Source organism: Phycodurus eques, chromosome 13 (genome assembly GCF_024500275.1).
Source record: "Phycodurus eques isolate BA_2022a chromosome 13, UOR_Pequ_1.1, whole genome shotgun sequence".
NCBI lineage: Eukaryota > Metazoa > Chordata > Actinopteri > Syngnathiformes > Syngnathidae > Phycodurus > Phycodurus eques.
This window is the reverse complement of record NC_084537.1, coordinates 22,329,216-22,344,329: the sequence shown is the minus strand read 5'-3', so window position 1 is coordinate 22,344,329 and position 15,114 is coordinate 22,329,216. Positions and strand designations below refer to the sequence as shown.

At 41.4% G+C, this 15,114-nt stretch overlaps 1 protein-coding gene across 4 annotated transcripts in view; it reads right to left on the bottom strand.

The window, feature by feature from the left end:
• Positions 1-15,114, bottom strand: part of agap3 (ArfGAP with GTPase domain, ankyrin repeat and PH domain 3) — a 138,161-nt gene that overhangs the window by 94,494 nt on the left and 28,553 nt on the right. The window contains exon 1 of one of the 4 annotated variants that reach the window (XM_061693172.1): positions 1,993-2,045. The exons of the other annotated variants lie outside the window; for them this stretch is intronic. Within the exon in view, the coding sequence (XP_061549156.1) occupies positions 1,993-2,008 (16 nt within the window). The 5' untranslated portion in view covers positions 2,009-2,045. Of the gene's footprint in view, positions 1-1,992; positions 2,046-15,114 lie in introns of those variants that run through there. 4 annotated transcript variants of the gene reach the window in all.

Below are 15,114 nucleotides of genomic sequence, written 5' to 3'. Positions count from 1 at the left end.
ATTACATAAAATCATATTTATTTATCAAAACAATTTTGATAAACAAGTGCTAAACAAGTGCATTGAACCTTTTTAAGAAAAAAGTAGTGGTCAAAGTAGTCCAAGTCCAAGTCATGTGACTCAAGTCCACACCTCTGGTAAAAGATGTTTGCTTGAAGTTGAATTTATTTTTTTTAAATGATCCTGCATTATTTGTGCATACGCATGGTGAGAAGCTCCTAGTACGAACAAAAACAATTACGAACATATTGATGAATCCCAGATTTGTGCGTCAAACGTGCATACACACAATTTTTAAGCACAAATATCAGTGAATGAGGAAGACTGTTTTTACAACCGAAAGCTAGCCAATTAGGAAGCAACCTAAAGCTCGCGCTGTTGCCAGGCAAATAAAAATAAAAATAGCTGGCTGTGCTGTGAGTTTGTATACCAATAGAATAATGTCTCAAGAGTCACTCAATAAAAATGATAAGAAGTGTATGTGCTCTTACCACAATGTAGTTAGCACATAAGCTAAAATGTAGCCTGGGTTTGTATTTCCCTGCAGCCTGAATGCCTTGTGGCTCTCACTCTCGGAACTGCGACCGACATCTGGTTTGGGGGAAGATTGATTAAGTTTCGTCTGTTTATATGTGGTGTGCTTTGTTGTTCATCTCTCATCATCTTTCACAGCAGAAAGCAGAATTCCCCCCCCCCCCCCCCCCCCCTCATGTGGAGTCTCTCGTTTTAAAAATCGTTTGAGAGGTTAGAAATCGGCACACGTGTACTGTACCCCGCTTTATAGTTGTGAAACTCGCCATCTACTGTAAAAGCTGCTCCGATGCGACGGCTTTGAAGCGCTATTGCTTTGTGTAATCTTTATGATAATGTTGGCGCGAGCAGCAAGAGCGCTGTTATTTTTGGCAGCACCGAGGCCTCCTTTGATTTCAAGCGAATCCGTTACACCTTTAATGTCCCGTAATAGCAGTGTTGTCACGCGGTTGGTATAATAAAGGGGTGTGGAACCATACTGAATTGATCATTCATCATGGCGCAGCAAAAGAAAAATGCCCCCATTATTATACAGTACGGTAGATCGCAAATCTTTTTGAGTTTTCGTTATTGCGTTTGGGTGGCGCATGTCAGTCAAGTTTAATGATTCGCCAGCAAACACAAAACTATAAGCTCTGAAGCCAGTTTCACTTGGCAACAATCAATTTGGTAGGCATGTCTATCATGAGTAAGTAGACACACACACACACACACACACACAAAGTCTTAAGAAGCCATGAGCCAAAAGACACAAGAAGTCTGACGTTTTGGATTGAAACAGCCATTTTCAGGTGTCATCCCCCCAAAAAACTACTAGTACTGCACAAACTACTGCTCAATTGCTACCAAATATGAACTACATATACTCAACGGATGGGCAACTCTTCATTGCAAAGATTTTGTGTTTTCGTCTTTGCGTGTTGCAGAAACACGTCGGTGAAGTTTCATGATTTCTCCATCAAACACAAAACTTTATTAACACCACTCGACATAGTCATCACGTATCAGCATGAAATTTGATAGTCATGATGAGTAGACCGAGTCATTTGTTTGAAGCAGCCTGCCTATTCACAGGAAAACTTTTTAAACAAACGTGATACAGCGATAGCGCGATACTCTATAATATTGATATTTTATCCCACAGAATCCAATGCGTACTACCGGCTTTCTAATAAGGCCGCTTGTAACTTTTGTCTGCAATATGTTGCGCACCATCTGGATGCACACTGCATTATTATTTGCCTCCGCCGTCCAGCTGTAAACAGCCGTGCAGAGGCGAAACAAATGCAGCCACCAAAAACGACTCCCACAGTCGTGCAGGCGGGTGGCTAACAGCTAGCTAAACAAATAAGCTGTATCTGCACTTGGACTGCCTACTCGTGTGCTGGAAAGTTGAACCTACTTAGAAACTGTGCGTAATGTTATTTTTCTGTCAACTTGAATCTTTGGTATCTTGCTTACCAATAAGTGTCATCATGAAGCAATCAGGCTACCCGCACCATAATCAATCTCCATTCTTTCGTCTAATGACAACATTGGAGCTTCATTCATTGATTTGACATCACGTCCATTATGAGCCAATCAGATCAACAAATTAATGGTTGTAGATTAGGGGGTGGGAAAAAAAAAATAAACAGTATATTTCCGTTATGAGCAAGTGTTGATGCGCCAAATATCGAGGTCTAAAACTTTTAGAGCGTTCAGTAGGATGTGAATGGCAGTATTCCCCATGTGCTAAACAACTAACTTGAAAGAACGTTCCAGCTCCTTCCCTCAGGTAGGCGCCACCGATCAATGCAAACTAGAACTAGCAGATATTCCAACAGCTTCTTCCCTCTTGCAATCAGCTAACCTACAATTCCAGTGCAACACGCTGCCATTTTGTTTGTCTGAGTTTGCTGTCACATTTCTGTCGGGCCAATTCCTTGAGGTCTCGGCGCCATTTGTACAATGGTCATTGCACCGGAGCTTAGTCATTCGAACTGCTCTAAGTGCTAGAGGACTCTGCATCTTTTTGCACAATTGTCCAAAAAAAAAATAATAATAATTTGTACCGGCATTACCAGATAACTAGCAACCCTTTATTGCTCAGTGACTGTTTTTGTCAATGTCTTTATGTCTCAAAGAGCGGCTCCAACTACCGGAGACCAATTTCTTGGTGTGTTTTTTGGACATACTTGGCAAATAAAGATGATTCTGATTGGTATTCATTTGGCAACTCGATATTTGTGTGTTTTTTTTTTTTTTTGCTCTTTCCTTTTTACTCATGTTTTAGTCATTTAATTGTGTGGTCTATATAAACTACGGATTTAATAAATAAATGGTGGCCGAGACAGGTCAAAGCAATTGCAAACGCCACAGCACGACAACTTCAGCAGAGAATGGAAATGCAAACGTCATAAAAACAACAACATTAAGACAAAAGAAATGCAAACAGTTTAGTTACTTCGGAAGTGACTCCCTGCGACTGTATAATTCGTCCAAGTTACCGGGGAGTCGGCAACTCATATTTGATTGATTGATTTGTGCGTGTAAAGTTTGCTCTTTTTTTTTATTTTTAAACTCTTGATCCTTTGGGAAAAGGATGTCACAGACGTAAAGCACCAGTATTTGAAGTTGTGAAACAGATGCATAATACGCATGTCTCCATTAAGATTTGTTATTATTTTTTTTCCAAGTAAAAAAAAAATTGACTGACGCACCGAAGCCAGTGCCGTTTGTAAACAGTCCCTGTTTCTTCCCGGGTCCCAGAATAGTGTGGCATTATGGCACAAGCTTCCGTGTAATTTCCTTTTGTCTGTGTTCCTGTGTCGCGTGCTCACGCTGAGACAACAACCTGGCGGCTGAAAGCATTTTTTATTTTTTTTTGCCGCTCCCCGCAAAGACGTCCGCAGAAAATACTGTCACTCTTTGCTGCACGCCGCCCCCTCGAACGCACCACATACTCGCCTCGTGTTGACAAAATAAAACATTCAATACCGCTCCCTGGACGGCAGCCGGGTTACGCAATCGGCGCATAACTGTGACGCGCCCTCAATTCAATAGGGGACCAATAGTTGTTGTTTTTTTGTTTTGTTTTTTTAAACTGGCACTTCTGTGACAGATGCGACTCTAAAATGTTCCTCCTGTGAAATAGCTTCGGTGGAGCTGTAGTTCTGCAGGTGACTGACATTTAGCTTCTCTTCACACTAAATGGCGCCGACTAAATTAAGAAAACGCCGTTTGGCATGCCAGAAAAATAGGAATTGGCAGCAGGCGGGTAAACGCGTTGCACACGGCACATGCTTAAAATGTTACAATCACGCTTGGTACACAGCACAAAAGGTGACGCTTGGCAGAACTTATTTGCAACGGACGTGGGGGGGCAGCGAGGCCAGTGGAAACATCTGTACCGTCCTTCTTGACAGATTCATTTATCAGCGTCAGCGTGGGGCGCAAAGCACATGCTGGAAATGACAGCGTCGTTAACAAAATGACATGAGAGCGATACGACGATTACGAGCAGAAAGTAAAGCTTCATTAGAAATGATGAAATGGCAAATTAAACGTACAGGGCTACTCGGTTTGCGACGGTTTCCCGTTCCTACAACGACAACATAACCGAAATTTGAATCCGAATCTGAACGTGCTGCAGATGATTCGTAAAATATTTGTATGAAAAATACTTGTTGTTACAGTGGACCCAAGCCGATCCACAGTTTGCTGTTCACAAATTCATTCGAGCATTTTTTTTCCTGTGGAACATATCTCCTTAGCAATTTGCTAGAACACTAAAATATTCGTGGCTCTCTGCATTTTCTTTTTAGTGCCCTAAGATTCCACAAGATTCCGCGAAAGCCCTAGCTAATCGGGAAGTAGTAATCGGTGTCAATGAGGTACAATGGTGCCTTGACTTACAAGTAGGCATAGGCCGGATTCCGATTTCAAGGTATACCATGGTTTTAAAAAGCCAGAAATAATTTCCATCAGCGGTATGAGGTTTTTTTGTTTGTTATTTTTTTTGGGGGGGGGGGGGGTCCATCAGTGCCGGCAAAGTGACACAACGCCTCCCTCCCCATTGTTGGTGCGAGCAGTCAGTGATCCAAAGACTTTACTCCTTGTCAAAAAAGTCGTCTCTTTTGGGAATTTGGTAGAGGATGGATCACGCAAAACGTGCTTACAAGAAGTGGCGATACTTCCAGTACGATCACACATTTACGAGAGCGTTACTGTTTGACAATTCCTAACAGCGGTCGGTCACGTCGGGACATTCAGAATTTTACCAACAGTATTTGGAAAACTAAAAACTTCCCAAATGTAACCCTCGAAACGTCTGTTCAGGCGGCATCATAAAAGGATAGATTGGGATGTCAATCTGCAAATCTCAAGATTAAAACCCTATAGAGCATGCTTTTCCACTTTATTTTAAGGGTTAGGGTTAGGCTAGGGCTTTCCTCGTCAAATCGTGTTGTTCTGTTACAAATAATGCTATATTTCACTCTTGATGTTACTCCCTGTAAGTAAAAGCTGGTAATAGTCTCATAATAATTGTTTTTATTTCAAACCCAAATGTTTTCAGTCTACAGTAAAAAAAATAATTAAAATAAAAGAAATTGGCCTCACTGCTCCAATAATTTTGGGAGCATCCCTAGAAATAGTTTAGTAAAGCAAGCATGAGGGATTAACTGCGCTTTTTCTTTGGCTTTTTGTGACACTCATTCCAACAGAATGCGAAGCTACTGACTTTGTAAGACTCCAGACAGTAATTTACAACAAAGTTAAGCGAGAATGTTGGGTTCACGATTGAGTTCAACTTATTTTTACACTTGAATGACAAGCAATAATGTCATCGAGTGAGATGATTGAGGCGTTTCAGCAACGGATAAGCCCAGTTTCAGTGATGTAATGTCATATTATTGCGCGCGACGAACGTCCACAATGCACCTCTCCCAGTGGAAGAAATAAAAATCACTGAATCGCGACAAATGAACATTTAATGAGCAAGAACAAAAACATCTATATGGACTGCACTTGCTGGTGTCATCTATCAAAGGCCTCCTGAATTCACTTACCGGCAAGTGTGCGGTCTGCGGCGTATATACGAGGGTGCATTAATATTATTCCACGAGCACCTCATTGAGATCGAAAGTGCCACAACTTAATACGGCTGAACTGCAGGCAAAGTTTGCAGCCATTGCCCCACTCCCCAACACCGTCAACCACCAACACACGCGACGCACAGACTCCTCCACACTCTGCATCCACATTGCCGCAGGCGGAATAATGAGCGGCAGGCTTCTTGAAAACAATCAAAAATATTAGCAGCTACAGTAAGGGATGCCATTATTAGATTGTTTCGACGAATGCGTTTTTTTTTTTTTTTTTTGTCTTATTTTAACCTGTGCAACTTTTGGGTGAATTATGGTAGTCTTAATTTAACCTGTGTGACTATTTTTTTTGGGTGGGAGGGTGGGGGGTCTGCGGTAGTCTCATTTCAACATGCGCACCTTTGGGGGAATTACAGTATTCTTATTTCAAGCAAATTTTGACAGTAGTTGTACTGCAACCTCCACAACTTTTAGGGGATTTAAGGTTGTGTCGTTTTAAACTCTGCAATTTTGGGGGGGATTTACAGTGGTATTATTTTAACCTGCACAACATTGGGGGATCGTTTTCATCTGTACAATTTATTTTAAATTTGACAGTTTCAAAGGTTTTTGTAGTGGTGCTATTGTAATCTGTGCGACCTTTAGGGGAAAAAAAGTTTCAATATGACATAAAACTATAATATAAACCATAGTATGATTTTATTTTGGCAACTTTGGGGTATTTTACAGTAATTTTATTTCACCCTATGAAGCTCTCTGTCAGTTTTTATGTCCATTAGGTAAAACATATGCATTGCACTCCTCCCACATGCCAACTCGGCCAATCAAGAAGGGAGGAACTTTGCGAGTGGATGTGTCTTTAAAACAACACAAATGTACCGTTTGGAGATTTATAAGTGCAAACTTTACTTATCATGAATGTAAAAATAAACCATTCCATTTTCGTGGCTCGGGTTGAATTATATACTGTACAATGCATATATTCTTTCTATGATGTTTCGATTGACGTGAAGCTCTTTGACTTTTGATTGCGCACCCCTGACCTAGACAGACCTCGGCACCACTTCTCGCACTTGCAGAACGCTACATCAACCCGCCCGAAGACGAGACCTGATCTTTAAAAACAAAACTATTATAGATAAATGCCACTTGAAGAGCTACTCTGATGCACCGCTCTCATATGCACCCACAACCTTCTGGCTGGGAAGAAAATTCTATTATGTGAGCCTTTGTTGCGTAATACCGCGTGATAAAGAACTGCGCGCATACGCACGATAACGTGAATAATGCAATGCAGGGAAAGACAACCCCAAAAGACAAAAACACACACAGCCTGATCTTTGAGAGGTTGGCAATTTTTGCTTTCGCTTAGTGAAATCGAACAATAAAAATTGAAATCTCTCAAAGTCGCACAGTTGGAGTTTGAACAGTCATCCATCTTGCAAGACTTCTGCACATTGGACTTCAGGTCAGCGAGCGTCTGAGTGATTAACCGGGGAGTCGGCAACTCATTAATTAAGTTTTGCTTTCTGTTTGATTTGTATGCACTTTTAATTTATAATTTAAAAAAAGAAAGAACAACAAGCTAACAACATTTTGTGTCATTTAATTTGTTTTATTTTCCAGCTGTGTTGTATGAATATAGGTGGAATTTGATGATGGATATTAATTTTTCAGATATTTTAGAAATGTTATCACTGATCCTTAAATTAGCCTAGTAAGCTTACTGTGGCATACACAAGATGTGTCCCATTAAAAACGACTGAAAATGCAAATGTTTGATCCCACGTTGATCTGATCGTCAAAGTATTATGTTAAAATTTTGATTCGGACCACGGGGCTTTATTTTGAATTTTTTAAATATTTGGCCACCAGATGTTCGATATGCATCATTTGTTCCTCCCAATCAAACTAGTTTTATCGGCGTTTCTATGCATTTCTCCATAATATCGGGTTCGAAATGACACTTTCACTTGAAATAAATTAAAAAAAAAAAAATACCACTAATAGTGTTTGATATCATACCAAAAATACATCTAATATAATATTATTTGCATTTGCAGTTGAATACCGCCCCTGGCCACTTTTCTTTTTTTTTTTTTTTTTTTTTTTTTTTAATTTATTGTACATTCTACTGAAATAAAAAAATATCAACACAACAGATTGCGTTCTCCATTCAACTGTCATTTGCCGTCACACACTAGTTGTGGCGGCCTGTCAGGAAGTCGCTGCAGGTGCGAGCGTGCGGCGGAACTCGCCGAAAGGTGCGACCGTCCGGCACGCCGCCGCCTGAGACCCGACGGAAAAAAACAATCCCAATGTGTTGCTTCCCCCCTGCTTCGGCAAGGTCAGCTTTTAAGGATGAAAAAGGTACCAAGTGTAAATTGAGTGCTATTTTTTTTTTTAGACTTGTGTGTGTATTGGCTGGCCAATGACACTACAGTGACAGCCGCAGGACAGCAGACGTCCGTCACGCTTTCTTTCTGGCCACTGAAGCCTCCTTTTTGCGCGCATGCGTGTGCAGAGAGAGCAGCTCTGCTACATTCAGATGGACTGATAAAGATTCCATGGATGACAATAAAGACAGATGGTAGTCAGGGGCTCGGTGGATAAAGACATTTAAAAAGTGACCATCTTTGAACGCATCTGATAGCTACGCCTCACGCAATTTGAATGACAAGTAGGGACAGAAATCAAAGGTTCGTCCGACAGAAATCGTGCCACCGGCCATTTCATTAGGTACACAAATGAGCCCCAATTCAGGAGTTTTAGATTGTAATGTTCACTTTTGATCGACCTACTTTACGCTTCAGGCTGGGACATTTTCGAAAAGGATTTCAAAGGGAAAAAAAGTCTGCATTCTAACATGTAAAAACCCTTAAACGTTGCGGTACAAACCGAAGCGACTTTTCGTCTGATGTGATACGGTGTGATTTTTCTTTCATGATGAAGCGCCGTCAGAAATACGCTCGCTTTTCAAGTCCCTGACAGCAAATCTGAAGTTTAAATTGAACACCAGCCGTCGCTTCCAATCTCATCAATGCAAACAAAGGAACGCATAAGACGCGTGACAGGTTTTACGTGTTTCTTTTTCCTCTTCTAGTTTGCTAGGAGTCCTCCCAAGGAAATCCAGCATTGATGGGAAAATAGGATGAAACAATTACATTTGTATACAACCCCAATTCCAATGAAGTTGGGAGTTTGTGTTAAACATAAATAAAAACAGAATACGATGATTCGCAAATCGTGCTCAATCTATATTTAATTGAATACACTGCAAAGACAAGATAGTTCATGTAAAATGTTCAAATAATCATGAACTTAGAATTGTATGGTTGCAACGCGTTAACAACGTCCCAACTTCATTGGAATTGGGGTTGTATTTGACGTTAAACTGCATCCAGGCAGAGTTGGAAGGTTATAAATGTTGTAAGGTTGTAAACGCTGTACTTTTAATCATGTAAAGCACATCGAGTTACCTTGTGAAATGAAATGCGTTCTATAAATAGAGTTGCTTTTCCTTGCCTGTATTATGGATGAAATGTTTTTGGGCTCTTGACAATAGTTCTGTTTTTAGTCAGGCTGCACCAGAAAAATGCTCTCGTACTACAACACCAATACTTTTAAGGTAATGACGGACTACAGCAATGTGTTAAATGCGTTAGCCACCGCAAACTCGGCTCTGGAAAATGGCTGACAGAGGCCGCCACCCCGCGGGCTTGTTTCTCGACATTCTTCTTCGTCTCTTTAGCTACTGTACGTACAGTACTCTTGTTACATAGTGCCCCCTAGTGTTTAGAGACACCTTATAACTGAAATGCCTTGTGTCAAAGGATTGATTTGTGCAAAATGTGTGGCAAGACTGAGAAAAACCTGCAGTTGGATGTTAAAATGTCAGTCATGACAAGTTGTTCATCCAAAGTGTTTTATTTAAGTGAAAATAGTGCCATAATCTAGAAAAGTGTGTTTTTGAACAATATTTGAAGAAAACAAAACATTTTGACTGTGACAAATACAAGATGTAACGGCATTATCATGTATCGGTACTCGATATTGACAAGTATTGTAATGTAGGTCCTTTGCACTAAAAAGAAAAAGCGACATCATCCCTGTTCTTTGGATTAAATGCTCTCAATATGGCCCACGGGTGCCAGGCTGCCCACCGTGCTATTCGATGATGCTTATTCTGATCAAATTACTTTCAACGTGTGTGACGTTTGCATGTTCTCCCCGCGTACGGGCGTGTTTTGTTTGAGCCCTGCTCTACTCTACTGCATTAATATTGTGGTGTAATCAAGGATCTGTGTTGAAAAGCTATAATCAAGCTTGCGATGATGTTACGGCCTCGTATAATTGGCCGTCGGGCAGGGTGTCAGGCTGTTCGGAATACTCGGGATTGTATATCTGGATGGTAATTTCCTGCTGCTCCAACGGCACATTAACTTCCCATGCAGTGCGGTGTAAAAGAGATAAATACATGTTTGCTAGAAAATCACTTGACAGATAAGCGGCCACTCTCGGGATTTGGCCCCGGCTTCCCGCTTCCCGCTTCCTTGACACGCGCGGATTCGAGATGGCAGAGGAGCTGCCGGGCTGAGAGATGCGGGGGAGATGACCGCCAGTAAACTCTCAGAGGGAGAAAAAAAAAAACAAAAAAAAAACAATAATAAATAAAAAATGTGGGAGAGGGATTGTTAATTACGCTCTTCACATGTAAATGGATGGTCAGCACTCTGTAATCCACCAAGCCAACAATGAGTCACGCTGCCATGGATGTTCAGCGCCGGAGGTACTTTTCAAAACCTTCACAGGTGCACATTCTTATGCAGCGTTTGCACTCAACGGTCAAGGCGCTCACAAGCTAATAAAGGTCCAGTGCTGAGTTTCAATTGACACTGTCATAGTGGGATTCGACTCTTGTGTATTATTGTGGGCGTAGTTTGCAGTGGGGACCTGATTTAACCACTGCATAGGGACAAAATATGAGAAATATTTCTCAGTGCTTTGGTAAGGGCACGTTTTTGGCATTGGTTTCTGTTGGATTGAGACAACAGGCGATGTTCATCCCAAAAGAAGGGAAATTACATTACAGAACAGCCAGGCCCATGTATAGTAAACAAAAATAAATATAGTTGCGTATTCCTGCTAAGTCGATTCTGATTGTGATTCTACTAAACTAAATCTTAACATACTGATACTGATCCATTGTATGCGGCCACATTTTAATGTGTTTTTCAATTATTTGTGTGCATTTATTCAAGCATGTATAATTATGTATATATTTTTTTATTTTTATTAATGCATGAATTCTTTAATTCTCTCCATGCATGTAATGTGTATTTATGCATTTAATCATAGTGTATTTATTAATGTACTTATTATGATGTGTAGTATTTCTTAAATAAATACAAATACATTTTTGTTCTATACTTTATGCATTGTTTTTTCAGAGGCACCAATACGGGCTGAAGAGGATTTGAATATTTGCGCAAGTAAAAAAAGAAGACATTTTAAACTATTGAAGTCATGAAAGTATTAATATAGTGAAGCCAAAATATAAGAAGCGTGGGCAATCTACGGCTTGAGGGCTATAATGCGACCCTGCAAACAACAAACAAATAAAACCTCACAGGAACTGTTGTGCAAGAAATGTCCGCAACTTTTACCACATAAACACTAATAATGGGGACAGGCAAATACCAATACCAGGTACCGGTATTCTTTCAAGGTGTCGGGTACCCGTGAAGGCTGCCGATACGAGAGGCAAAAATATCTAACATTAAGTAAGTCCTTCTCGCCAGTAGCTGGCGCTACACCGTAGCAGTTTGACACATCGGTAAATCATTACGAGTGTCAAAAGGATAGAACGGTCTTTTTTAATTATCAGTCATGGTGTAATTGAAATTGTATGTATCAAAAGCACTAGTGGTATCAGTGAGTACTTAAGAGTTAATACTGTTAGCAGTCTGGAAGAAAAAAAAAAAGTATCAAACATCCCAAGCTAATAATACCTAAGAATTCATCGTTTAATAAATGTACTACGACCTTCAGAGTACTGATGAGGACGCAAATTGACTCGACACATAACGAGGCAACCACGACGGCACGCGTACGCGGCAGAGGAGACAGCTGCAGAATGTAAACAAACCACTAATCTGACTTGAGCCAACCGGTGGGCGCCGGCGAGCGCCGCCTCGCTACGATAAACGAAAAGTGGATTTGGGCAAATCCAGACATAAGCCCTGTGCGTGTGTACCACAAAAAGACAAGGTCAACACAACAGATACTGCAAGCCACTCATAGCAAATTCTGAATTATGTGATACATTTCACTTCTAAAAGGGGGCATATGGAAAATTACCTTTTTGATGACTTGTATGCAAAAAGTTGGATCTTTGGCATGCTTGCCCAACCCATCAAATGTTAAATTAAACTACCAAGTGACACCCACATCCCCCACGAGTGATGGGGTGTGACTATCTCATCAAAGCCAAAAGGGTAAGCAGAGCTGCACTGACCTTTGTTGGATGCACAGATTAGCATTAGCGAATTAGCAATTTAGCACGTTAGCATCTGACTGAATGCAAAATTTTGGATTGCTCTGTGACGTTATCGACTTGGTGACGGTGGGATATTTGCTTGGTGATGTATCTACGCCCTACATACACAAAGTGTCGTGTGGTGCTCTCTTCACAGACGTGTTTCTAAAACAACTTTGGGAGAGTTTTAAATTCTGGGGAAATTGCAAAAAAATTTAAAATTTAAAATTAAAAAAATAAAATAAAATAAATACAAGTCTCCTTGAAAGTTCAAGCCTGTAGTAGCAGGATACCACCAGAGGGGGTCACTGTTGGTGTAGGAGAAATACATTGCAATCATGAGGCCATTTGCAGATATTCGACTTTGTTCACATTCCAGGTAAGCTCAATGCAATAAATAAAATAAGGGATGTTGAATCATGGAGTATGGAATTCTATAAACACCGCAAATGACAAAACAATTTTATTTGGAAAACTGTGAAAAGATGCCAAAAATAGGTTCCGATCTTTTTTTTTTTTTTTTTTTAAAGCTTCATTTATGTGATTATTTACGAGAAAGCAATAAATACATACCACAGCTTGCACTCACTGTGGACGTTTTGGCACCAGTGTGTGTGCATGTGCGGAGTGAGGCTGCAAGACGGATATTACATAAGACGCTCATCAGTGGGGTAATGGCCCACGCACTCCGCATCCTCGGTGGGATCTCTCTCTCTGTTCATCTGCCTTTTTCGCCGGATGTAAAGAACAAAATGGCTGAAGCCACTCATCGCCGAAGGCACGCAGCAAATTTACAAGAATATTTTGCCATTTGGTCAGTCAATGCAAATCAACCCCGGGGGGAAATCCAGGTCACAATGCAGTTTTTCCGAGCATAATAAATACAATCCAAATGTGATTTATTTCGGTGTTTAGCCACTACCTGCCTTTCAACAGATGGCAGTGAATTGTGTGCGCCCTCTGGTCGGCATGTGCAGTCATGTAAAAAAAAAAAAAATCACAAGGAAGTTGACCTTTAACACGAGCCCGCGTGCACTTTACATCCATACACGCGTGGCTAGAGAATCCCACTTTCAAATTCAAATTCAAGTCCTGTTCTCTGCAACCGACCGTTTTTAGATACACTGTTTAAAAGGTGACATTCTACTTCCACTTAGCGGAGGCCCTCGGGCTATTTTCTGGGATTTTAAATGACAACTTGTGAGCATATTATGGGTCTCAGAAGGCTGAGTGACAGTCAGCTCAAAAACTTTTTGACCTCTGGCTCCCTTCAGAGACCGTGTCGAGGTGTCCTTGAGCAAGAAAGTGGAACCCGTGTTTGTCCAGATGATGGGTGCATAGTGTCCAAACTTGGCAAATGAATGCAGGTCATTTAAGGGGGAGTGCAATCTATATATCTATCTAAGAGTCAAAATGCCAAAGAAATTCAGGATGCTGGGTAATCTGACACTAGATGCCCAGAGAAGGACAAAGTGCACGTCCTACAAAGGTTGCAAGAGAAAATCTTTTTAAAAGATTGCCCTCTCTGTGTGAAAATGCAGAATAAGAGATAATATTGTAATGCTGGTTAAAGCACAGCATATCAAAACCCTGAGATATCGCTCACGCCTGAAGAAAGAAAGTGCAAGTCCGAGAGAACTGACGAAAGAAAAATTGGATAAAAGCTGTCGCTGAGTCACCGATCCAAAAAGAAAAAAAAAAATCATGGACTGTCATGATTTCAGTACCACCATGTGCAATTCCTATGAATGCTGTTCAGTCTCACCTAGCTTGATGTCTAAAGAAAAACAACAAGAAGTCAGCAACAGCAAGTTGAGAAACATCCACGCCATGACATCTCTCCTGGTACAACATGGCCGTGGAAACAGGGGTTCAGAACCTTGCGAAGACAAGATTTCAGTATCAGATTGAAGTCCATATCAGTCAGAGAATTGATTTGAAAAAGATTTGATAGTGACAGCCCTAAATATATCCACCGTATATTATACCTACATATATATATACATATCTATATGTTTGACCCGAGGTATGTGCTCCAAAGCCGAGGCGCCTTGTCTCACTTATACCATTCTACACGTGAAGAGTGTGAGTGAGCTACAAATGCTGCACGCATGTAGCGATGTCAGATTTACTGTATGTGATACGTTAAAGAAACTCATAGTAGAGATTTCAATTGGCCCAACGCTAAGGTAGGAGAGGAGCAATTGGTTTAGTTAGTTATTTATTTCTTTTTTTTTTAGTGGCTGGGTACACAAGAGCGCAGGAGCGGTCGCACACCTGTCGCACATTGTCGCGAGCAGTCCTCATTTCCCAACAGATGGAGCGAGGTCGGGGGGTCAGCAGCAAGCGGCCGCGCGGCGATCCGCTGCCTCCGCACGCGGGCGGCCCGCTAAGCCCCCGTCGACCGCACACCTACTCGCCCGGCCCGTTCCGCCTTGGCAGAGCGGTTGCCGAGGCAACCTACGTCGAAAACCCCCGCGCGCCCGTTTGAAGCGGCAAGACAAACGGTTCCCAGTGTGTGATTTTGAGGGGAGCGCTCACAAGTGCATCGCACGGCGGCTAAATAAAAGTGCAGAAGTAGGAAACGCACGTAGCGATGATCCCAATTACGGCGAAGGCGTCGAGACGGGAGAGGAACGATCACACAAAAGCCAGTATCTTCGCTGAGATCTTTCCGAGCACTGTCGCACTGTGCCAGTCACACATTTGTTGTGAAGAAACGTGTCGCGCACACTCTGACACGAGTCACTTTGCACGCAGCAATTTAGAGGAGCACTCAAACAATCGTTTACTGTGACTTCGCACTAAGCAAAGCATGCCCCGTAGCTTGCATTGACGGCACTCATCAGCGACGATGCAATCTAGCCATACATTGGATATTTAAAAAAAAAAAAAAAAAACAAGTCTAGTCACTCCTGCTCTAATGCCAGGTTAAGCGACATAAAAAAAAAAAAAGAG